Here is a 26,700-nt window from a genome sequence, read left to right on the forward strand (position 1 = left end):
TATCACAGAGCTCCACAGTAATAAAACTCACAGTAATGTGCAGTGTGTATGAGGGTATCACAGAGCTCCACAGTAATAAAACACACAGTAATGTGCAGTGTGTATGAGAGTATCACAGAGCTCCACAGCAATAAAACTCACAGTAATGTGCAGTGTGTATGAGTATCACAGAGCTCCACAGCAATAAAACTCACAGTAATGTGCAGTGTGTATGAGGGTATCACAGAGCTCCACAGCAATAAAACTCATAGTAATGTGCAGTGTGTATGAGGGTATCACAGAGCTCCACAGTAATAAAACTCACAGTAATGTGCAGTGTGTGAGGGTATCACAGAGCTCCACAGTAATAAAACTCACAGTAATGTGCAGTGTGTATGAGGGTATCACAGAGCTCCACAGCAATAAACTCACAGTAATGTGCAGTGTGTATGAGGGTATCACAGAGCTCCACAGCAATAAAACTCACAGTGTGGTGGGTGCAGTAAGATGGCTGCCTCTCTGAGTGGAATCAGATGGATTGCTGTGTGGGTGCAGTAAGATGGCCGCCTCTCTGAGTGGAATCAGATGGATTGCTGTGTGGGTGCAGTAAGATGGCCGCCTCTCTGAGTGGAATCAGATGGATTGCTGTGTGGGTGCAGTAAGATGGCCGCCTCTCTGAGTGGAATCAGATGGATTGCTGTGTGGGTGCAGTAAGATGGCCGCCTCTCTGTGGGCGGAGTCCGATTTGACACAGGTTGAACTGGCATGCTGGAAGAGAAAGATGGCGGTAACTGGGTGGTCAGAGAGAATGTTACAGCTGGTGCTAAAAATGAATGGATTCCAGAGTGAGGGTATTACATCATATAGTGTTATTATATAGTGTTATTATATCATATAGTGTTATTATATAGTGTTATTATATAGTGTTATTATATCCTATAGTGTTATTATATAGTGTTATTATATCCGATAGTGTTATTATATAGTGTTATTATATAGTGTTATTATATAGTGTTATTATATAGTGTTATTATATCCTATAGTGTTATTATATAGTGTTATTATATAGTGTTATTATATCATATAGTGTTATTATATAGTGTTATTATATCCTATAGTGTTATTATATAGTGTTATTATATCCTATAGTGTTATTATATAGTGTTATTATATAGTGTTATTATATAGTGTTATTATATAGTGTTATTATATAGTGTTATTATATAGTGTTATTATATAGTGTTATTATATCATATAGTGTTATTATATAGTGTTATTATATAGTGTTATTATATCATATAGTGTTATTATATAGTGTTATTATATCCTATAGTGTTATTATATAGTGTTATTATATAGTGTTATTATATAGTGTTATTATATAGTGTTATTATATAGTGTTATTATATAGTGTTATTATATCATATAGTGTTATTATATTATATAGTGTTATTATATCCTATAGTGTTATTATATAGTGTTATTATATCATATAGTGTTATTATATAGTGTTATTATATTATATAGTGTTATTATATCCTATAGTGTTATTATATAGTGTTATTATATAGTGTTATTATATAGTGTTATTATATAGTGTTATTATATAGTGTTATTATATCATATAGTGTTATTATATAGTGTTATTATATCCTATAGTGTTATTATATTATATAGTGTTATTATATCCTATAGTGTTATTATATAGTGTTATTATATTATATAGTGTTATTATATCCTATAGTGTTATTATATAGTGTTATTATATCATATAGTGTTATTATATAGTGTTATTATATAGTGTTATTATATCCTATAGTGTTATTATATAGTGTTATTATATAGTGTTATTATATCCTATAGTGTTATTATATAGTGTTATTATATAGTGTTATTATATAGTGTTATTATATCATATAGTGTTATTATATTATATAGTGTTATTATATCATATAGTGTTATTATATAGTGTTATTATATTATATAGTGTTATTATATCCTATAGTGTTATTATATAGTGTTATTATATAGTGTTATTATATCATATAGTGTTATTATATAGTGTTATTATATCCTATAGTGTTATTATATTATATAGTGTTATTATATCCTATAGTGTTATTATATAGTGTTATTATATCATATAGTGTTATTATATAGTGTTATTATATTATATAGTGTTATTATATCCTATAGTGTTATTATATAGTGTTATTATATCATATAGTGTTATTATATAGTGTTATTATATAGTGTTATTATATTATATGGTGTTATTATATAGTGTTATTATATCCTATAGTGTTATTATATAGTGTTATTATATTATATGGTGTTATTATATAGTGTTATTATATCCTATAGTGTTATTATATTATATAGTGTTATTATATAGTGTTATAGTGTTATTATATTATATAGTGTTATTATATAGTGTTATAGTGTTATTATATTATATAGTGTTATTATATAGTGTTATAGTGTTATTATATAGTGTTATTATATCCTATAGTGTTATTATATCCTATAGTGTTATTATATCATATAGTGTTATTATATCATATAGTGTTATTATATCATATAGTGTTATATTATATGGTGTTATTATATTATGTAATATTATTGTATAGTGTTATTTTATCATATTCTATCAATATTAGTATATAGTGTTATATAAGTTGTGTATTTCTCATACTTTCCGATATTTAATTTTCCCGGTAATGGGCCATGGCTGCACTACCCCTAAGCAGGGTCTGCCCACCACTCCCACTGACAATGTTTCTAAGTACTTTCCCTCTAGGCCCCAGACCCAAGTTCATATAACACAAGATAAAATGTCGGTAAGTATTTCTGGGACATAGAGAAAGAAACCAACCAACATAATACTGCTGTGAACAAACAATACATTTATTCAAATTGGGATACTGAAAGCACGGCTCTGACACCCAGCTGGTAAGGACGGCTCTGACACCCAGCTGGTAAGGACGGCTCTGACACCCATCTGGTAAGGACGGCTCTGACACCCAGCTGGTAAGGACGGCTCTGACACCCAGCTGGTAAGGACGGCTCTGGCACCCAGCTGGTAAGGACGGCTCTGGCACCCAGCTGGTAAGGACGGCTCTGACACCCAGCTGGTAAGGACGGCTCTGGCACCCAGCTGGTAAGGACGGCTCTGACACCCAGCTGGTAAGGACGGCTCTGACACCCAGCTGGTAAGGACGGCTCTGACACCCAGCTGGTAAGGACGGCTCTGACACCCAGCTGGTAAGGACGGCTCTGGCACCCAGCTGGTAAGGACGGCTCTGGCACCCAGCTGGTAAGGACGGCTCTGGCACCCAGCTGGTAAGGACGGCTCTGGCACCCAGCTGGTAAGGACGGCTCTGGCACCCAGCTGGTAAGGACGGCTCTGGCACCCAGCTGGTAAGGACGGCTCTGGCACCCAGCTGGTAAGGACGGCTCTGGCACCCAGCTGGTAAGGACGGCTCTGGCACCCAGCTGGTAAGGACGGCTCTGGCACCCAGCTGGTAAGGACGGCTCTGGCACCCAGCTGGTAAGGACGGCTCTGGCACCCAGCTGGTAAGGACGGCTCTGGCACCCAGCTGGTAAGGACGGCTCTGTGTATTTGCACCTGTGTGCTATACAGTTCTACACTTGGCCCCTGCCCATTGTGCTTATATGGCTAGTCCATTTTCTTTAAGGTCATGGACTATCCCTAATCTCACGGCTGAACTCCATAAACAATGTATTCCATTCCCGGCTACTGCTAGGAAGGCGGAGCTCTTCAGACTTTTTATTATGAACACAGACAACTCGGGGGCAGGGGAGGGGCCTAGCGGATCCCAGTTACCGGATGTTCATGCTATGCTCACTGCATTAATGTCTTCCGTTGGACTGATTAGCGATAGACTGGAAAAATTGGAAGCCGTCTGTTCCTCTAATATGCCAGTGGGGCCCGCTATTCCAGTGTGTGGTGGTCCACCTGCCATGCCGGGTAACACACTCTTCCCAGAGAATATAAACCCAGTGAATATGGTCCCGGCCAATCTCAAGAAAGACATCCTGGAGGGCAAGGATGTTAACCTAGCCTTGCTCCTAATTGCCTCCCATGATGTCCTTGAGAATGGTGTGTAGTGGAACCCCTTTTTGGCTGTCCCATCTCTTATTTTACTGTTGGCACTGCAGAGGTTTTTCATGCCTGGATTACACAGATTTTCATTGCTCCATCTATGGCCATACTTTGTTCGGTATACGAACAAAGTACCGAACAACCGGACCACCCTGATGTACATTAATCATGTAATTTACCTCCCTGGTCGTTTCTCTTATTCCCTTTTGTTCATACGAACACGCTGCTGTATTCCCTGGGTGGCCGCCATTTCGGCAGCCGAACACGTGGCGGCGGCCATCTTAAACCCACGAACAGCGGTGTTTGGTCGTCGAGTGTCTGGAACTCGAAACGGACATTCGACTAGCCGAACACCGCTAAGACCTCCAGGACGGCAGAAACTACCGAAGGAAACTCACGAACTGCCCGTCATTCGGTAGGATGAATCCCACGAACTAGGGGATTCATCCGGTTACCGACTCCATTATGTGTGGCATAGCCTTTCAGGAGTTTTGGGGCACGAATAGAGACTGACCGCAGGGCCAGATTTCATGGAACTAATTTCGGCTTCTTTACCCATGCGGCAAACTTTACCTTCCTATAACTCCCGAACCCCTGGTCTGATCTGGGTGATTTTTTTGGATATTTTTCTCACCCAGATCAGGGCTACCAGGGGGTACCATATTTAAAGGTATATCACACATATTTGGGGTACATCTGGAAAGTGGTGAAAAGTATGTGCAGTATAATTGTATTATCTGTTAAGCTAAGGGGAGGAGATGTGTGTGAGGTAACGTCTATGTGATATGTGTAGTTAATGTGAATCCCTCCCTTGCCTGGGAGAATCTCATAAAAGAACGAATGTTGCCATTAAACTTCAGTTCTACTCCTGATACTGTGTGTCGTCCAGTGATTGGGGAAGGTGATGGGATACTATTGGATTTTATTGCTGACTGTGCTGGATATTCTCTGGGATTTATTACTTGTTCCTGCATCCTCTGGATACACTGGTGGAGTTAGGCTGTGAGAAATCAGCTCTCCGCTACATGGTGTATTGTGTATATCCGTGGTACTGAGGGATAGAGATCCTAGGTTAAATAAAAAATTGTCCATACCTGAATTTGTCTTAGGTTTGGCATATACAGGGATGTGTATACAGGGATGTGTACTGCTCAGTTTATCCAGAGAAAAGGGAAGAGTTGGATGAATTCTTGCACAAACTTGTGGATCTGGGGCATAAATATGGTTCAGTCTTCTATGACTACAACCGTTCCTTCTCTGCGAAGGTGGCTGCAGCTCTAGATCAGTTTAACTACAGCATCAACTGGATCAGATAAATTTCTTCTTTCGGCTCTAAAAATATTTGATATTTTTGCCGAAACCTTGTGTTGGTTACTGCTTAATGTCTGCAGATGTCCGACTGTAATTCACGAGTTGGATGATTTTCTCACTATAGAAAACAACTCACTTCCCCTTGTCAGCCTGACACAAATGCTGACTCTGTTCACAGGCAGGCAAGTCTTCCCCGGGATTGGGCACACCCTAGCGAGCATTGATTTACTTTCTCTATTCCCAAACCTCCCCTTGGGCAACTCACGCACCACGTTAGACACACGCGACGGCCCATTTACATATGTGGCACATTTTTCTCACCTCCTGGAACGGACACGCCATGTTCATACCCCCAATTTCAGACAGTTCTCATACACTCTAGACATATGCGGCAGTCAACACTGGTTTCGCTGCTGTCTGGGGGAACAAGTGGCTGTGGGGCCCATGGCCTAGAGAAATTGGTTCTCTTCCTTCTCCACTACATCTGCTTTATTTGAACTGTACCCAATCGTGGCAGCTGCTATCGTTTGGGGAACAGACTGGGCAGGCCAATCTGTCATGTTATTCTAAAAACCTGGCCACTTGCCATATCGTAATTAAAGGCCAGTCTTCCTCATAAGCTACTATGAGGTTTTTAAGGAGACTCACCAGGTGTCACGAATATAGCTGCTGATCACTTATCCCGTTCCTCCACACTCTTCCCACTGCTTCCAGTCAGGCTATCCCCCCTTTCCAGGACATGATTCTGGATTGAGCGTACTATTGACTCACGCACGTAACCTTTCCCACCAGGCACTTTCGGTTAGCTCTACGAAGTCCTATGATAGGGCCTTTCATGTTTTAACGAAGTTATTGGCAACATTTCACATACAGGACACTTTTGCTTTGGAGACCATGTTGGGGTTCACTTCCTTTTGCCACATTAATTTAGTTATTTTTCAACACTATCAAACTGTATTTAACAGGCATTCAACACCACATGTTAATACAACACCCCAACAAAACAGGATTCCTTTCAGCACACCAGATCAAAACACTACTGAAGGGAATCCAAAAATCATACACACGCCTACCCTATAAAAGACTACCCATTCACAACAAAATATTCCAGTCGTTTCTGACCTGTTAGATACGGCACCGTTCGAACATACCACCAATTTGGTGCTTAAAACAGCCATATATCTTGCTTTTTATGGATTCTTACGTCCAAGGGAATTTACCTCCATCAGTGTTACAACCACAGACTACCTTAAAATGGCCAATATCCACAAATCCATAGACATTACATTCTTTATCTTTACCATTCCAAAAGCAGCCAAAGAGGTATCACGATTGACATACCCCTTGTGGCGAAACAGACCTCGCCACTGGGCATTGGAGAAGACTGATTGCCAGCCTCCTGCCCTGCGACTATGGCCCAGGGGTGGGTGGCCCTTTAAGAACATTATTGGGGATTATGAACTTTCATTGGACTGGTGCAGGCCCTTTAAGCACATTTTTGGGACATGGGGAAAATTGGGACAATGCCCCTTTAAGACTGTGTCCCCTGACTTGGTTAAAGTACTTTATTCATGGCTTCTTTACACTTGGTTCAGTAAATAGGGCTTACTGAACCAAGTACCACACAGGCGGACCACCCAGAAGTGGAAGTGTGCAGGCAATTTACCTCCCAGGCTGGGAGCCTGCTGTAGGTAAATTGCTGACCGCTGGGTGGCCGCAGTTCGTGCAAACGAACACGTGGCGGACGCCATTTTTGTTCATTCGAACGAGGTCAGCGGTATGTGTAGCCAAATCCATGGAACTGAAATCGGCTACACAGTTCCACGAACACTGCTGACCCTTACCTTCTCCTGCACTGAACTTTCAAGTCCCGTTCGAAGATTCGAATGCTCGTTCGAATGGGACTTAGTCATTTTGTTCAGTGAGAAATAGACCGACCACACAGCCCAAGTCTATGGAACTGTTTTGGGCAGGAAAATGTGGTTGCGGTGGGTCATAAAGGACTTCCAGCTAACTTTTTAACCCCTGAATGGAATTGGCTGAATTTTGACTGTTTATAATTAAAGTGTGCTGAATAATATGTCATTTTTATGAAAATTGAATGTATATTTTGAATGTTATAGTACATGTGTAAAAACTGTATTTGAAGTGCCGTCTCTTATTGGGGGAATCTGCTACAAGGGATTGCTATGCTTGTCATACTCCCGTGCTAAATCAATACTAAGCTGTTGTAAGAGCTTGTTCCTGCCTTGCTTTCTGGAGGAGTCTACGGTGGTTATGGTGTCTGCTGGAGTGCTTGGAACCCTCAGGAAGTGCTAGGAGCATCCTTCAACGGAGGTACCCAGTCGGGGTGCCAGGTGATCCGTTACACCTCTTTTCCCTACCTCCAATAAATGGTGCCCGGTTAAAGTTTTGGACACCTATTTCAACACCTTTCACAAACTTCCACATCAACCACTCTTATAACGACACGGTTCCACTCTTAGCACCACTACATTTATGCTTTACGTATACTATTGGCAAGACTTGGCCTAAACACAAGTCATTACTCAGGACACTCTTTCCGCATAGGGGCAGCATCATCTCCTTCCTCCAACCAAATTCCAACTCATATTATCAAAACCATGGGACGCTGGAAATCTTCTACTTATACTTACCAAACCCAGTTAATGAGTTACAACAGGCATTTCGTGATTTGTCCAAATAATTGATGATGTAGGCATGAATACAATTTTGGCTGATACACTTTTCTTTTGCCCACTTTATTACTGGCCTACTGCATTGTCGGTTCCGGCACACCACAACCAACTGGTGTTATTATCTCTGTTCTGTTGTATCCGAATCATGTGTTATGCTACCACCACAGCAATATTGCCCTGACCACAAAATATATATTCCCCGTGGGCCCGAAACAATTCTGATAGAACAAAGTGTGCTGTCCAACTTGACATAATGGCAGAACACTTCATGCAGCGGGGTTACACTAGACAGAGCTTGATTAATGCGTTGGAGTGTGCGAATCAAAGATTTTATGATACCGGTGAACGAAAATCAAGTCTTAATAAGAGACGTATCTTTCCTCAAACATTTCATAGTAGATCTAACAAATTCCGATCTGCTATTTCCAACAACTGGCAAACTCTGTCTAAAGAGCCCACATTACCAGAACTTTTTAAACAACCACCTTTGATTAGTTACCGGAGAAAATATTGTGTAAAATATTCATTAATGTTATGTTTGTTTTAAAATAGAAATGTATGAACTGTTGTCAAATAACAGAGAGAAATAAGTGAAATACACATAAAAAATGATCGTTTTCTCTATATAAATGAGATAAGTAACGTATGTACAGAAGTGAAAATAAATCCAAAGAATAAGTTATAACATGGTGTGACAAACTCTCCTTTTCCTGTGAGTTTGCCACGAGTTCTTGGAGAGGCCTGCTTGCCAGCCTCCTGCCCACAGACTATGGACCCTGTAAACTGTGATATAAAAGTCTCCGTTTGTCTATTTGAATTATATGGTTCGGTAACTGAGCAGCCGCATGAACCGGAGACCACCCGGGAGCTGGATAAGCTTAATTGATACATTATTGCAATTTCCACCTCTGTGTTCGTCTGGGTGGCCGCAATTCCTATGGATGACCACAAGGTGGCGGCCATCTTGTTCGCATGGACCAAAACCGCAAATAGACTTCGGGGGGACTTAGCCGCGAATGCCCTGAAACTATTTTCAGCATGAAAACTTTGCGGTTCCAGGTTAGTCTATGTGACTTCCATACAATTTCTGAACCCCTGAACTGATCTGGGTGAGTTTTGGATATGTTGGTCACCCAGACTAGGGCTGTCAGGGGATGTTACATTTGTGGGGATACTATGTGTTTTTTTGTTTGTTTTGTTTTTAAGTATATTTTGTCTGTGCTTGGAGATAATTGGATTATAATTAGTACAGTTACTGATCCAATTATCTCCCAGGCAGAGGGGAGGGATTGTGTGCTGTATGTGGGAGTGTCGTGCCTTTTAACCTTATTGTTATTGGTCTGTGTCGTTGTAAATCAGTCCCCCCTGTGGGCGTACCCCTTGCATGGGGATTGTCGTATAAGGCCAAGTGTGGCTCCCATTAAACAGATTCGTTTACCCCTTCATGAAGTCTCGGCTCATGTTTGGGGGATTGGAGAACTACATTCACTCTGGGCATTGCTATATCACAATACTCCCCTGAGTATAATCACTAGCTCTTATATGAGCTGTTTCTGCTACTCTCTCTGGACTAGGAGAGGTCTACCCACTGGAAGCTGGATTTTGTACTTGGGCCAGGGTGGGTGGAGGACAGCGAGATCCCAACCAAGCTATGGCGATTTGTGGGGTCTACGGTGGTTATGGTGTGCCAATACAGTGCTTATGGTGCTTGCAAGTACTAGGAATCAGCAATTGACAGAGGTACCCGGTCGGGGTGCCACGTGGTCTGTCACACATGGTACCAAACAAAAAGTAGAACAAGCATTCAGTCAGGTGGGAACATGGTTAAAGTCCGTATTCCTTTTTCACACCATCTTCCCACGTGGACCATTCATGCTGCAGGATAGATGTGAAGGTAGATGGTTCACGGAAAGCTAATTCACGAAATCTAATCTAAACGATATATTTTGGTTCACACCGACCAGCTGTCGGAAATCCACCAATCAGAGTACCAGTAAAGAATTCCACAAATGCCTAAAACGCACTGCTTGCAATTCAATGAGTTCTGGCAAAACATTTAACCTCATACTGGCAAGACAAATCAAATTAGACATGGGATTACTTGCACGACATCCCATGTTATGTACAGAATAGTCTGTCGCTGTGGACTTTCTTATATTGGCAAAACGTCAATCGTCATCGCCATGCAATCAGGACATTTCATGGAACTACGCACTTCAATTTCTTCTATGAGATTTGCAGGCATAGACCACATACCCCCTTTGCCAAGAGGAGGGGATCGTGACCGACCGAGAAATACTTAATACATTTTGGATTTACATAAGGAGGACAGTATCACCTGGTGGACTGAATGAACAAAATGTATTATCTTGATGGTAAGAAACAATACAATACATTCATTTTGCTAATGGATATTTGGTTACCCATACATTAGTACAGTGACTCTCTATTAAAGGGTAATCTAAAATGTAATTATGTTTTTCTTTGTAATTTTTTCTGAGTTATTTATTTATTTATTTTGGATCTAGATTGTTTGGTAAACCAGGATTTGGTTTCATGTTATTATGGATAATGATTTTCCGTTGGAGAACTTAGAATTGGATTCTCAGTACTCAGCACATTGACCGATATACATTTACACCTAGTCAACGTGTACTGCAAATCACAACGTTTGTGTCGTACTACCGACCGCAGGGAGTTTAACCAACCGCAGGGAGCTCTATCCACTGCAGGGAGCTCTATCCACTGCAGGGAGCTCTACCCCCCACCAGGGAGCTCTATCCACAGCAGGGAGCTCTATCCACTGCAGGGAGCTCTACCCCCCACCAGGGAGCTCTACCCCCCACCAGGGAGCTCTACCCCCCACCAGGGAGCTCTACCCACTGCAGGGAGCTCTACCCACTGCAGGGAGCTCTATCCACTGCAGGGAGCTCTATCCACTGCAGGGAGCTCTATCCACTGCAGGGAGCTCTATCCACTGCAGGGAGCTCTATCCACCGCAGGGAGCTCTATCCACCGCAGGGAGCTCTATCCACCGCAGGGAGCTCTATCCACCGCAGGGAGCTCTATCCACTGCAGGGAGCTCTATCCCCCCACCAGGGAGCTCTATCCCCCCACCAGGGAGCTCTAACCACCGCAGGGAGCTCTATCCCCCCACCAGGGAGCTCAGCCGACCGCAGGGAGCTCTATCCCCCCACCAGGGAGCTCAGCCGACCGCAGGGAGCTCTATCCCCCCACCAGGGAGCTCTAACCACCGCATGGAGCTCTATCCCCCCACCAGGGAGCTCAGCCGACCGCAGGGAGCTCTATCCCCCCACCAGGGAGCTCTAACCACCGCATGGAGCTCTATCCCCCCACCAGGGAGCTCAGCCGACCGCAGGGAGCTCTATCCCCCCACCAGGGAGCTCAGCCGACCGCAGGGAGCTCTATCCCCCCACCAGGGAGCTCAGCCGACCGCAGGGAGCTCTATCCCCCCACCAGGGAGCTCAGCCGACCGCAGGGAGCTCTATCCACCGCAGGGAGCTCTATCCCCCCCAACCAGGGAGCTCTATCCACTGCAGGGAGCTCTATCCACTGCAGGGAGCTCTATCCACTGCAGGGAGCTCTATCCACCGCAGGGAGCTCTATATACCGCAGGGAGCTCTATCCCGCCACCAGGGAGCTCTATATACCGCAGGGAGCTCTATCCCCCCACCAGGGAGCTCTATCCCCCCACCAGGGAGCTCTATCCCCCCACCAGGGAGCTCTATCCCCCCACCAGGGAGCTCTATCCCCCCACCAAGGAGCTCTATCCCCCCACCAAGGAGCTCTATCCCCCCACCAGGGAGCTCTATCCCCCCACCAGGGAGCTCTATCCCCCCACCAGGGAGCTCTATCCCCCCACCAGGGAGCTCTATCCCCCCACCAAGGAGCTCTATCCCCCCACCAGGGAGCTCTATCCCCCGCAGGGAGCTCTATCCCCCCACCAGGGAGCTCTATCCCCCCACCAGGGAGCTCTATCCCCCCACCAGGGAGCTCTATCCCCCCACCAGGGAGCTCTATCCCCCCACCAGGGAGCTCTATCCCCCCACCAGGGAGCTCTATCCCCCCACCAGGGAGCTCTATCCCCCCACCAGGGAGCTCTATCCCCCCACCAGGGAGCTCTATCCCCCCACCAGGGAGCTCTATCCCCCCACCAGGGAGCTCTATCCCCCCACCAGGGAGCTCAGCCTACCGCAGGGAGCTCTAACCATGCCTGCCTGATCCACTGTAGAGGTATCCAGAAACCCGAAGTCCAGTTTGCATTACATCAGGGGTGCCCGAAAGGTAGATCCCCACATATTGCAGAACAAGAACTCCTATGATACTTTAGTTTAGTTGTAGTTTTAAAACTGGGGTCGGTCTATCTATCTATCTATCTATCTATCTATCTATGAATCTATCTATCTCTATCTGTCTGTCTATCTGTCACTGTGATAGAGATTTGGGATTTGTATCCGGGATGTTGTATGTGTAAATATAATATTCCCAATGATGATTAGATTTCCATTGATCTATTTCTCTTTATCCATTGAAGGCTGTTTACCCTTCGTTGTCTGTGGTCAGCGAGTAGGTTGGGTTGTGGAATCAGTTGCCCAGCACCTCGCTCAGTTCCCTGCTGTATTCACATGTCGTGGGGGAACGTCTGCTCGGCTGGAGCTAAATGAGGGTCTGCAGACCCCCCAAGAGAGAACTCTGGCTGTACAGAACTTGATGAGATCCCTGCGGACCCAGAAACGGTTTCCCTGTCTCCAAGAATGGCGCAATGAGGTATCAATAGAATTGCTCTGGGTTCTGACCCCCTACACGAGTCTGATCACATTAGCCGGCTGGCTAAAAGGCGAAATATCTGATCGCCAGCCTGGGAGATTCTGCTATTGTGGACAAAAATTGGAAATGCCTTTTAATTCATTCTGTGCACTTTGCTGAATAACCGAGTATTGTCGTCACACAGCAGCCGTAAATAGCAGAGGGTGTTTAACCCCTTAAGGACACATGACAAGTTTGGTCCTTAAGGGGTTAATAAATTGTGCATGGCTTTGGGGAGATGGGGGAACGTTGAAGGTACACTAACAGCACCTAAACCACTTTATTGTAATGCAGAGTGTCCAAAGATCCAATCTCTTTATTCTGACAGAGAATCGGCAATGGCTATTGCTTCTACTGGCTTTTAGAGTGACACTTAAAGGTTCTTTTTAACGAGAACACATGTTAATTTTTTAATGTTTTGCTGAACTGAAATTAAAGGAACAGTCCAAGCACCATCACCACTGTAGTGCGTTGTAGATAGTTACTAGATACTTATCTGGGGTCCCCTAGGTGGTGGTGTGAGTTTCAAGCATTGACTGAGCGCGCCAGTGGATCGTTTAGCCAATCCGCTAAGCCGCAGCACCAGGTCAGACCAATCAGAAATACCTGTAACATAACGACTCCTATACGCTTAATAACCAGCAGCACTATGGAAATAACGGTAAAAGCACTTTCCAAATTGTGTTACAAAGTTAATCTGCTGAATAAAAGACCCCAATATATAATGTGTGAGGGGAACTGAGATTTGTGTTTAATTGTAGTGAGTTGTTTAGTAGATCCACCCTATTGAATGCTGCATATTGTGAAACATGATCCCACTTCTATCTCTGTATTATTCCTCCCACTATGTACAATATATGCAGACCATACCGTGACTAAACCTCTGACTCCTCAGCTCTACGATGTCAAGAGTCAGTACTCGGATCTTCCCTTCCTCAGTATGGAGCGGGCAGCCACACGTGAGTATCTCCCCGCTGTCCCCTCGTACATGGGCTAGTGGGATTTATCTAACTGTGTACACGCATGCAGTGTTTATAGTCTGTAGGGTGTACGCGCACGCAGTGTTTATAGTCTGTAGGGTGTACGCGCACGCAGTGTTTATAGTCTGTAGGGTGTACGCGCACGCAGTGTTTATAGTCTGTAGGGTGTAAGCGCATGCAGTGTTTATAGTCTGTAGGGTGTACGCGCACGCAGTGTTTATAGTCTGGAGGGTGTACGCGCACGCAGTGTTTATAGTCTGGAGGGTGTACGCGCACGCAGTGTTTATAGTCTGTAGGGTGTATGCGCACGCAGTGTTTATAGTCAGTAGGGTGTACGCGCACACAGTGTTTATAGTCTGGAGGGTGTACGCGCACGCAGTGTTTATAGTCAGTAGGGTGTACGCGCACGCAGTGTTTATAGTCAGTAGGGTGTACGCGCATGCAGTGTTTATAGTCAGTAGGGTGTACGCGCATGCAGTGTTTATAGTCAGTAGGGTGTACGCGCACGCAGTGTTTATAGTCTGTAGGGTGTACGCGCATGCAGTGTTTATAGTCTGTAGGGTGTATGCGCACGCAGTGTTTATAGTCAGTAGGGTGTACCTGCACAGTGTGTTTATAGTCTGGAGGGTGTACGCGCACGCAGTGTTTATAGTCTGTAGGGTGTACCCGCACGCAGTGTTTATAGTCTGTAGGGTGTACGCGCATGCAGTGTTTATAGTCTGTAGGGTGTACGCGCATGCAGTGTTTATAGTCTGTAGGGTGTACGCGCATGCAGTGTTTATAGTCTGTAGGGTGTACGCGCACGCAGTGTTTATAGTCAGTAGGGTGTACGCGCATGCAGTGTTTATAGTCTGTAAGGTGTACGCGCACGCAGTGTTTATAGTCTGTAGGGTGTACGCGCACGCAGTGTTTACAGTCAGTAGGGTGTACGCGCATGCAGTGTTTATAGTCTGTAGGGTGTACGCGCACGCAGTGTTTATAGTCTGTAGGGTGTACGCGCACGCAGTGTTTATAGTCAGTAGGGTGTACGCGCATGCAGTGTTTATAGTCAGTAGGGTGTGCGCGCATGCAGTGTTTATAGTCTGTAGGGTGTACCTGCACATGGTGTTTATAATCACTGTAGTGGGCAGTTGTGGCTCTACTGAACCACAAGCGCCCCTGTAGTGATTATACAGCACAACTGCCCCCTGTAGTGATTATAGTGCTAGGACTGCCGCACACCAACCGCCCCCTGCAGTGATTATAGTGCTAGGACTGCCGCACACCAACCGCCCCCTGCAGTGATTATAGTGCTAGGACTGCCGCACACCAACCGCCCCCTGCAGTGATTATAGTGCTCGGTCTGCCGCACACCAACTGCCCCCTGCAGTGATTATAGTGCTAGGACTGCCGCACACCAACCGCCCCCTGCAGTGATTATAGTGCTAGGACTGCCGCACACCAACCGCCCCCTGCAGTGATTATAGTGCTAGGACTGCCGCACACCAACCGCCCCCTGTAGTGATTATAGTGCTAGGACTGCCGCACACCAACCGCCCCCTGTAGTGATTATAGTGCTAGGACTGCCGCACACCAACCGCCCCCTGCAGTGATTATAGTGCTAGGACTGCCGCACACCAACCGCCCCCTGCAGTGATTATAGTGCCAGGACTGCCGCACACCAACCGCCCCCTGCAGTGATTATAGTGCTAGGTCTGCCGCACACCAACCGCCCCCTGCAGTGATTATAGTGCTAGGACTGCCGCACACCAACCGCCCCCTGCAGTGATTATAGTGCTAGGACTGCCGCACACCAACCGCCCCCTGCAGTGATTATAGTGCTAGGACTGCCGCACACCAACCGCCCCCTGCAGTGATTACTCTGGAGGGCTGTCCTAGCACTATAATGTATCAAGCCATTTTTAGAATGCTTTGACTTACCTGAGCCCCAGTAGGTGCCCCCGCGGCTGCAGGCTTGCAGGGTCTTCATGTATCAGTCTGGCCTGTGCACTGTTAGCGCTTGTTATGTCTTCACAGCACTCCTGGGGGTGCCTCGTTATGGGGTGCACGTTAATGGCTACCTGCGTAAAGGAGCTGAAATGTTCATGTGGATTGGACGACGCTCTAAAACAAAACCTTCCTATCCCGGAATGCTGGACCATGTGGTGAGGCTGGGTGAGTGGATCAGACATGGGGGGAAGGCAGAAGCATTGTCCTAACTCTGTCTGTTAACAGGCAGCAGGGGGCATCGCCGCAGGGTCCGGAGTCTGGGAGACGCTGCTGAAGGAGTGCACTGAGGAGGCTTGTATCCCAGAACCCCTTGCAGCCAGTGCACGGCCTGTAGGCACAGTCAGGTATTGAACCTTCTCTAATCTGCACCACCTTCATATTTAACCCTCTGCCTTCCTGGGGCTGTTTAACTTTGTCTTTCCACCCCTGTAATCACTAGTTATGCATACAGACAGCAGGAGGCCGTGTTCCTGGAGTGTCAGTTTGTGTTTGATTTAGAGGTTCCAGAAACATTCAAGCCGAGCGTGGGAGATGGGGAGGTGCAGGACTTCTACTTGTGGCCTTTGGACAAGGTGAGATTGCACTTCTCTCCTGGGACCAAGCACATGTTTGGGTACCTTAAAGGGACACTATAGTCACCTGAACAACTTTAGCTTAATGAAGCAGTTTTGGTGTATAGAACATGCCCCTGCAGCCTCACTGCTCAATCCTCTGCCATTTAGGAGTTAAATCCCTTTGTTTATGAACCCTAGTCACACCTCCCTGCATGTGACTTGCACAGCCTTCCATAAACACTTCCTGTAAAGAGAGCCCTATTTAGACTTTCCTTATTGCAAGTTCTGTTTAATTAAGATTTACTTATCCCCTGCTATGTTAATAGCTTGCTAGACCCTGCAAGAGCCTCCTGTATGTGATTAAAGTTCAATTTAGAGATTGAGATACAATTATTTAAGGTAAATTACATCTGTTTGAAAGTGAAACCAGTTGTTTTTTTTCATGCAGGCTCTGTCAATCATAGCCAGGGGAGGTGTGGCTAGGGCTGCATAAACAGAAACAAAGTGATTTAACTCCTAAATGACAGTGAATTGAGCAGTTAAAATTGCAGGGGAATGATCTATACACTAAAACTGCTTTATTTAGCTAAAGTAATTTAGGTGACTATAGTGTTCCTTTAAATTTCACTGAAAACCTTTCCAATCACAGGTAAAAGACGCCATTGCTAGTGAGGTATTCAAGCCAAACTGTGCACTCGTGATTTTAGATTTTCTAATACGAAATGGATTTGTGGAGCCAGATAAAGGTACGTATTCTGTGCAGGGTGGGGGGTTCTGTTAGTGTGTAAGACATTGTGCTTGTAGATGATGTATTAGCAGGGGGGGGGGGGAGAGGGGGGGTGTTCTGTTAGTGTGTAAGACATTGTAAAAACCAAAGAAAAAATGTTACCTGCGCTCTTCCCAAATCACTATGTATATTTAAAGAAAGATGTAATTTAGTAACTCCAATGGCCACGTCAAGGCAAACCTCTTAGGTGGGTCCTACACTTACCATTCACCTTAATTCTTTGTGACAGAGATGGGTCTTTTTCTAAACCCCTACTTATTAACCCTTAATAGGGAACAAATGGGGTGGGCAGCAGCATTGTAACATAGCTGTGTGATACAAACGTGAAAGAGGTTTGTAGAGTATTAAGAGGGGGGTGTATTAGTGTGTAAGACATTGTGTCTGTAAATGATGTATTATAAGGGTGTGTAAGCAGTATGTAACATATTGTGTGTAGATGATGTATTATAAGGGTGTGTAAGCAGTATGTAATATATTGTTTGTAGATGTATTAGGAGGGTGTGTGTAATATATTGTTGGATATATTATGAGTGAGTGTGTTGACATTGTGATGTTTGTAGATGGTGTAAGGAAAGGGTGTGTTAAAATATATTACATAATGCTATGTTTGTAGATGTATTAGGAGTGAGTGTGTACAACATTGTGTTTGTAGATGATGTATTATAAGGGTGCGTTAGCCGTATGTAATATATTGTGTGTAGATGATGTATTATGAAGGTGTGTGTTGGTGTGTAAGACATTGTGTCTGTAGATGATGTATTAGGAGTGTGTATGACACTGATGTTTGTAGATGAGGTGTGCTCTGTTAGCAGTAATGTTTTTTGTAGATGACACGTTACAATGCTATAATCACTTTTTATAATCCAGAGAAGTTCTATCAGACCTTCGTTGAGAACCTCCATGGACACCTGTAAACACCAGCATGTATGCTCCTCCTAAGATGATGCGTACAAACCTATACATGCAGAAGCGTTCTTGGACAGATAATTACATAAGCTGAAAAGACATGCGTCTATTAATTCCTCTTACATATGTTTTTGCTGTTGATTCAAAAGAAGGCAAAACCCCCAGTTGAAAGCACTTTCCAATTTCCGATATCCCCTTGGAGCAAGAAGCTATTTATAGCCTTGTATATTATGTTTTTGCAAGCATGCATCCAGTTGCTGTTTAAACATCTGTATGGACTCTGTTTCATAGTAAAAATAAGGATGTGGTTTTATCAAAGTCAATAAACATCTTTCCTTTGCCTTAGATGAAATCGCCTTTCTTCCAGTCTAAACGCATGACCTCATGTCATATGTATACCCCTATTTGTGAATAGATTTCCAGATAATGGTTTGTACTGGCCCGAATATATTTGTATAATGTTTTTATAACCCCTTTTGAGGTGCCGTTTTTCCAAACTAAAGAGATTTAAATTTTTTAACCTTTCTTCGTAACTAAAATGCTCCATTCCTTTTATCAATTTTGTAGCTCGTCTCTGCACTTTTTCTAGTGCCATGATATCTTTCTTTAGAACAGGTGCCCAAAATTGCACAGCATATTCAAGGTGTGGTTTACCAGTGATTTATAAATAGGCAAAATGATATTCTCATCCCAATAATTAATGCCCCTATTTATACATGACAAAACCTTACTGGCCTTAGCAACGGCTGATTGTTATAGACTACAAACTATGCAACCATGTCAATGTTGTTAGCCCTAACTCGCTACCTCACTGTTCGTCTCACCTTCTGGGAATTAAACCGTAAGGAGGACCCGGACTCCAATTGTTAAAACATGAAGACCATGCATGGAGCCAAAGATCAGACTTCTGCACCAGGACCTTTCTTACACCTTGGACCCAACAACATTACTGCAAGTCCAATACGTTCATCCTCGGGGGGAATTAAACTTTTCCAGTTACCCCAACATTAATACTAAAAATATCCCCTGCCCCCATCTACAATGCTGTATAGGGCATAACAGGTTTCCCCCCTGTAAAAGGAGGTTTTAGGTTTTTTTTTTTTATCCAGCACAGTGCGAAGCTCCCGGGGCTGATCTTCCCCTCCCCGTCAGGACATCATCCAAAGCTCTCACTGTTCAAGCACAGGCTTCTCAAAGAGCAGCCTATGATTGGTCTGCTTAGCCGGCTCAGCACATGCTGGTGAGGGGGTGGGATTTTGGATGAACAAACAAAACTAGGAGTAACAGCAGGCGGGAGCACACAGTGGAAAGTAATTGTCCCCTTGCAGGAGCTCTGCTTGTAAGGGGAAGATTTAGGCATCGACAGCATGCAGTGCGCGCAGACACCACCTATTTTGAGCTCCATATGTCAGTTCTGGGCTGCCTACGTCACCTGTGCCAAGGGGATGCAACTAGCCTCTAATCCACAATAACTCTGGATGTGCCGTGTTTCAAGTAGCTCCTACCACCATGACCTCATCAAATCACTGAATTGGTCGTGTTTGGACCAACCCTTATTCTGACATCTGTTTTGCGGCTCCATCCGATGCCAGGATTTCCCAAAGCAGGGAGGGCTTCTTTGCAAATTTAGGAGGACACTGTTGGCTGGTGTTCAAGACCCCTTTGCTTACAGTGTTACAGAAATAATACAAATAGTCCTGCGCTTGCACAGCGCCTTGTTGGCTGCAAATCCCAGCCTGTTCTGAAGGGAGATTCCTCTGTCCAGGTCGGCTGTATTGGCCAGAAATCGACACGATCGTTACAGCTCGATTCACTCACACAATACCGAGCTAGTATATAACCTGAAACACTCCTATCTGTATGGAAACTGATGGCACCTTTGTATATACATTATGTGAAATACTAGCACTGTGGCAAACTTCGCGACTCCGGACTGTAAAAGGACTTTCTTACCGTAGACTGTGTTCGGGACTAACAATAGGAGATACGGCCATTTTATTCTATGGGGATACAGCATTCATTTCCTGAACAGTAATCTGCAACACTGCTCGGGAAACGACCTAACTACCGAATGAGAGACCACCCCGGTGAGGTCGTGTGTCTCTCATTAACCCAGTTGCAACATTGTTTCAAGCTGTTAATAGGTTCTGTGTGTGTGTGTGTGTGGTCGCCGTTCGCGTACAGAACACGTGGTGGCGGCCATCTTTGTTCGCTAAAAGTTCAGCGGTGTTTGGTCGTCGAGTGCCTGGAACTGAAATCGGTTACTTGATTTCCAAACACCGCTGGACTTCCATAGCGTTTAGGAAATTAACGCAATCTGTGAGTTCTCCCTTTCCAGACCCGGTTCACTAAAAACGTTTTTCTGTGTGGCGTTCGGCTATTTCTGCAGGGATCTGAGCGGTAATTCGTGAGATTGTACATTCAGATCCCTGCAATCTAATGAGGGGTCATTCGTGGAAATCTGTTGGAAATGACTTGTTATAGATTTTAATGTAAAATAAATTTTACTGTACCGACTGTTAATGCAATTATCTGTGCTTGATGATGTCATCATTGTCCTTGTAGAGCAGGGGATGCTGGGAAATGACCTTGCATGGTCAGTATCCCATAAAGTCCACCTGATTAGAACCCCTGCTATATCAGTCTGGTAACCCCTTGCAAGGGACACCGTATAAATTTGGTGATTTTCCAATAAAGCCCTCAGGGAGTTGACTCCCAGACTATGTGTTGTCTAGTCATTGGGAAAGGGGATTATACTGCGCTACCTGCCTCTTGTATGCTGAATCCTGACTACCAGCGGAGAGATTGTGCATTAACCCTTGCTACTCCGCTACCCGCACGGTTTACACATTAGAATGTGGTTCCGGCCCTACAAATCACCGAACGTTTAATCTACACAAGCATTTGTACAGTGTGGGCAGAGGCTAAAGCTAGTCTAGTTGTAGCAGAGAAAGGAAACTTTATGACAAGACGGTGTATGCAGTGAGTGTTACAAATTAAATTCCTTACATTGTTTAAACAAAGAACAAACAGCTGGGTAGAGGCTCCACGATGGCCAAAGCAGAGTCCCTACACATTAAATGCTTATTACAAGATTCAAATCCAAAATCCAGCAGCTCAGGAAGAGGGTGCACAGATCAAGATGGCCAATTGGATGCAGAATAAAAAATAACTGTAGGATTAGCCGTGTTTGTTGGAATTGGAAATGCTAGTGCAGCTCAGGAGACCCAATCCTTCCAGCAAAGCGCTGGCATTTTCACCCATTTTATTTCTTTGGTGATGCTGGGGTAGAACAAAGACACATTCAGTCTGGAAGTCAGACCTGCACGATTGATATTTAGTATTCATTGACACCCAGACCATTACATTGCAGGACTAAGACTGCCTCAACATGCACTTCCTGCTTGCCAGGTGACTTTTGGTTGCCCGACGCTGGAATCGGGTAAGTACAAAAAAGGTTTTTATTTTATTTTTTAACCCTTACAGTGCTGGATAGTATAGTGCCAGGAATACAGATTTGGCTGGCTGAGCCCCTTCTATTAAACTGCTTGAAAATGATTCCACACAAACCGTGGCAGAAGTCTCTCCAAAACTGCTGTTAACGTTAATCCAATAAAAGACACCTGCTCATTGTTTCCACAAAGCAAGAGGCACCGCTTACTAAACTTGGCTAGAAATTTTATTGTGGAATGGTGTGTGGCAGGAAAAGACAAATTCATTAATTGTTTTTTTTAAAATAAAACTGAGAAGAGAATAAACAATTTAAACAGAATAAAATTAGACAACTTAAAAAAAACATACATCCCTCACAAAGATAAAAAGACCTTAGTGAGACAAAGACAAGATAGAGAGATCTAGAAAGGCCCTAAAGAAGACCACGCTCTGCCTTTTGCTGAGCCCACGGCCAATCTTCCCAAATCTGCAGCACTCATCCCAATCCAAACAGCAGGGGGAATACAGGAAAAACTACAACATGACGCTTCCCTCCTAGAACAATCCCATCCACAGAGACAGTTCTGGAAGAAATACAAATCCCCCACCCTCAAATTCTGCAGATATTTAGCACCCAGTACACCTGTGGGGTACAGAAACACCTGTTAGAATTTAACCCCTACAATTCGAACCACTGACAAGGGTGGTAACACAGGAACACGATCCCATACACAGATGGTGGCGGCTTTGTGGGCAGAGGCTAACTGTTGTGCTTGTCTCCTGTATTTTGTCCCTCACATTCCTCAAAGTTCAAGGAAGTACCTGCCTCTCCCCTTAACCCAGAGTGAGGGCAGAAAGCAGAGGGAAGATGGGAGGGCTTGGCTTCCTTCTTAGAGTAGCTCGCATGTGTTTTTCTTGCGTCCTCGCTTGGCCTGAAGGGCAGCTCTAGTTGCCATTTCAAACACTTCCCTCACACCATCCTTGGTCTTGGCAGAGCATTCCAAATATCCAAAGGCGCTGATCCGGTTAGCCATGTCTCTCCCTTCTTCTGGCTTCACCGGTTCCTGCAAAAATCAAACACATTATATTATGTGTGTCTCTCACCAGCGGCACGCTGTGCACCGGCAGATACACGAGAGAGGACTAACCTGTTTCATTTTGGCCAGCTCTCTGCGGGTGTGCTCATCGTTCCTTAAATCCTTTTTGTTACCAACCAGTATTATGGGGACGTTGGGACAGAAGTGTTTGACTTCTGGAGTCCACTTTTCGGGAATGTTTTCTGGGGGTCAAAGAGAATAGGAAACAAACATTACACAGCCTGTCCACACAACTCCCAAGACTGCCAAATGGATTGAAAAGGCATTTCCTATGGGTTTTACGCCATTCTAGCTATAACAGGCTGTATTACAGGGCCCGTTTGTGGACATAAAACCAAAGCTAAATCTGTCGCGTGTGAAGTCCGCTTTGTATTCTATTTACTAAACACAAAAAATATATTCAGGTTTAAGGTGCATAACATAGTAGTGCTGACCAAACAGACAAATTAAAACCACACACGCACTAAAAATAAAAATTACAAAAAGCCCGAAAGTGGACCAAATAAAAAAAAAGAAAAAAAAAAAAAACTAAATCACATAAATGTCGCCTTTTGCTACATTTACAGAAACAGGGACAGTCTCGAATGATTTAAGATGAAGGGCGGTATCAAATGCTTATTGATATCATAGCTTTAATATAGAGAAGGAGTTTCACTGGATGCCCTCAATCTCGGATTTAAAAAAATGGCATCATATGTCGCAGAGTAGCAGGTGAAGCTTGGACTCCCTCAGTGCCATCCATCTAACCTGCCTATCTGGAGTGCTTTTACACAGGAGCAGCTGAATGTACACAGTAACCCCTGCACATTGTCACGCAGTGCAGAAACTATTTATCCTTACACCATAACCTCTACACTACCATCACACTATTACACTACTGCTTTACACCATAACCTCTACACTACCATCACACTATTACACTACTGCTTTACACCATAACCTCTACACTACCATCACACTATTACACTACTGCTTTACACCATAACCTCTACACTACCATCACACTATTACACTACTGCTTTACACCATAACCTCTACACTACCATCACACTATTACACTACTGCTTTACACCATAACCTCTACACTACCATCACACTATTACACTACTGCTTTACACCATAACCTCTACACTACCATCACACTATTACACTACTGCTTTACACCATAACCTCTACACTACCATCACACTATTACACTACTGCTTTACACAATAACCTCTACACTACCATCACACTATTACACTACTGCTTTACACAATAACCTCTACACTACCATCACACTATTACACTACTGCTTTACACAATAACCTCTACACTACCATCACACTATTACACTACTGCTTTACACAATAACCTCTACACTACCATCACACTATTACACTACTGCTTTACACAATAACCTCTACACTACCATCACACTATTACACTACTGCTTTACACAATAACCTCTACACTACCATCACACTATTACACTACTGCTTTACACAATAACCTCTACACTACCATCACACTATTACACTACTGCTTTACACAATAACCTCTACACTACCATCACACTATTACACTACTGCTTTACACAATAACCTCTACACTACCATCACGCTATTCTACGCACCAAAACAACTTTTGCTTTAAGGGACACTGTAGGCACCCAGACCACTTCAGCTCATTTCCTCTCTGTCTCTCTCTATTTAGACTGGTTACCATTAGTTTTTATTTTATTTTAAGTTTGGTGTATTTTTCTATTATAGAGAAGTCTGGATTGGAACACCCTTGAAGGTGTTTCCCAGGAGTATAGGGTTGGAACACTAAGGGTGACTACTTGTGGAGGAGTTTACTATATGTGGGGCTATATGAATGTGAGATTATGATCCACACATTCCATTACCCACTACTCTCCACCTAGCCTCTCCACCCATATGAGTGTTTCTATACCCTTAGCCCAAGCATCATTGAGTCATTATTATTTTTCTTTTCTTTTTAGAAGGATTATATACAGTAGGCTACTATTTAGCCACCTATCTCTATTTTTGATGGTGGGTTATTCCTCTTAACTGACTATCTATTTAGATTGGTATTTATGTATACATTGTATTATATACCTTAATAAAGTTATTTATTATTTTCTTTCCTGTTAACATTTACTATTGGAATTGGACTGGGTAATTGTCCTCATGGTTGTCTCTTAGTTAGACCACCTTTGGATTTATTTTCTTTGTTTCACTTCAGCTCATTGTTTTTATAAACTGCAATAATTATCCGCTAGTTCGTCTACCAGACAGCCACTAGAGGGACTTCCGGTCGCCTAAACGACGTTGGACGTCCTCACACTATGCATGAGGACTTCCACCATCACTGGAATTCCCATAGGAAATCATTGAATAATGCATTCGGTCCCTCAGCGCTGGACCCAGGTAAGTGACAGGAGTTAGTAACCCCTTCAATACCACGTTTGGTGGGCCTTGACAAAGGGGGAAGCTATAGTGCCAGGAAAACGAGTTTGTTTTCCTGGCCCTAAAGTTTACCTTTAATGAAGCAGTTTTGGTGTATAGAACATGCCCCTGCAGTCTGTCTGCTCAATCCTCTGCCATTTAGGAGTTAAATCCCTTTGTTTATGTAGCCCTAGTCACACCTCCCTGCATGTGACTTACAAAGCTTTCCTAAACACTTCCTGTAAAGAGAGATCTAATGTTTACACTTCCTTTAATGCACTGTTTAGCCCCTTAAGGACGGCGGGTGTGCTATGCCGTCCTTGGGGACCCGGCTCTAAACGCCTGGGGGGGCGGCATAGCACGTCCCAGCCGTCCTATTTACTTACCCGGTCGCCGGCGATCGAGCTGTGGGGGCCTCACCTGGCAGCCCAGGGAGTCCCCCTCCATCCGTTTCGGCCCCCCTGGGCCATGTGATCGCGAGGACCTTGCGATCACATGGACGGCATAGCAGTCAGTGCCAGCAGGGGGAGTGCCTGTAATGACAGGTACTCCCCCTGCTGCCGTAAAAAAATAAAAATAATTAAAGTTTAAAACATTATACTTGGATCACACATATACATAGACAGTGTATTTGTGTGTGATAGATTTTATATATGAATATATAAAATATGTGTGTATTTTAATATTAAGATATAATTATATATCAAAATACACGTAGAATGATATTGATTAAATATATAATCATTTATATATGTACATACGTTAAATATATGTAAATTCGTTCTAACGGTATGCAAATGGGGTATGTCCAGTCTTTTTTAGGAGCCACTTAGTCACAAACACTGGTGTTTAAATTAGTTTTTTTGCATTTTTCCACACACACAAAAACAAATATTAGCACTAACTTTGGCTAGTGTTTGTGACCAAGTGGCTACTAAAAAAAAAAAAAAAAAGACTGGATATACCACATTTGCAATACCTTGGGTTGTCTACTATTGCAAATGTTATGCCATCATGGGGGTAATTCTCATTCCTGGGCTACCATACGCTCTCAAAGGGAACGTTACCAATCTGGAGAATTTCAACGTGAAAAAAATGTAACACATTATATATCATTTTATTCGGGGGAAATATATAATAAGTGTGGGTGCACTTAATATGAAAGAGGCGAATTACGGTTGAACAGACATATAGTCAAATTCCAGGTTTGTTTACAACGTGTACATTTGGCTCAGTCCTTAACCCCTTAACGACCGCTGACGGTTCAGGACCGTCAGCGGTAAAACGTGCGTTTGGACCGCTGACGGTCCTGAACCGTCATAACGGTTTTGGGCTACTTACCTGATCGCCGTCGGTCCCACGGCGGCGATCAGTGCTCCACCCGGTCCAGGGGGGTTGCCTGTCTGCCCAGGCAGTCCCCCTTCGGCAGATCAGGACCCCACGGCCATGTGATCACTCGATCACATGACCGCAATAGGTGTCCATGTGTCTGCCTGCAGGGGGACTGTCTGTGCTGACAGGCAGTCTCCCTGCAAGTGAAAAATCCAAAATAAAGTGTAAAAAAAAAATCTGTGTAAAAAA

General features: G+C 43.9%; 2 protein-coding genes across 4 annotated transcripts in view; one reads left to right on the forward strand and one right to left on the reverse strand.

The window, feature by feature from the left end:
* The first annotated feature begins 759 nt into the window (after nt 1–759).
* On the forward strand, nt 760–18,503 carry LOC134573417 (uncharacterized). Of its 2 annotated transcripts, XM_063433171.1 has the most exons (8): nt 760–830; nt 12,671–12,903; nt 13,838–13,901; nt 15,939–16,066; nt 16,137–16,255; nt 16,351–16,483; nt 17,115–17,211; nt 18,120–18,503. In XM_063433171.1, exons 1-8 carry the CDS (start codon nt 761–763, stop codon nt 18,164–18,166), a joined length of 891 nt encoding a protein of 296 aa, XP_063289241.1. In that variant the 5' UTR covers nt 760; the 3' UTR covers nt 18,167–18,503. The 2 variants fall into 2 exon arrangements, with proteins under 2 accessions (XP_063289241.1, XP_063289242.1); XM_063433172.1 differs by lacking the exon at nt 18,120–18,503 and having other exon boundaries at nt 16,351–16,540; nt 17,094–17,187.
* A 3,312-nt stretch (nt 18,504–21,815) lies between these two features.
* The window catches only part of LOC134573418 (transforming protein RhoA-like), an 82,472-nt gene continuing 77,587 nt past the window's right edge, over nt 21,816–26,700 (reverse strand). For both annotated transcript variants that reach the window (XM_063433173.1, XM_063433175.1), the window contains exons 4-5: nt 22,739–22,869; nt 21,816–22,654 (exon numbers count right to left, since the gene is read on the reverse strand). In XM_063433173.1, coding sequence (XP_063289243.1) covers nt 22,481–22,654; nt 22,739–22,869 — 305 coding nt within the window. In that variant the 3' untranslated portion in view covers nt 21,816–22,480. The remainder of the gene's footprint in view (nt 22,655–22,738; nt 22,870–26,700) is intronic.

This window comes from Pelobates fuscus, chromosome 9 (assembly GCF_036172605.1).
Source record: "Pelobates fuscus isolate aPelFus1 chromosome 9, aPelFus1.pri, whole genome shotgun sequence".
NCBI classification, from domain to species: Eukaryota; Metazoa; Chordata; class Amphibia; order Anura; family Pelobatidae; genus Pelobates; species Pelobates fuscus.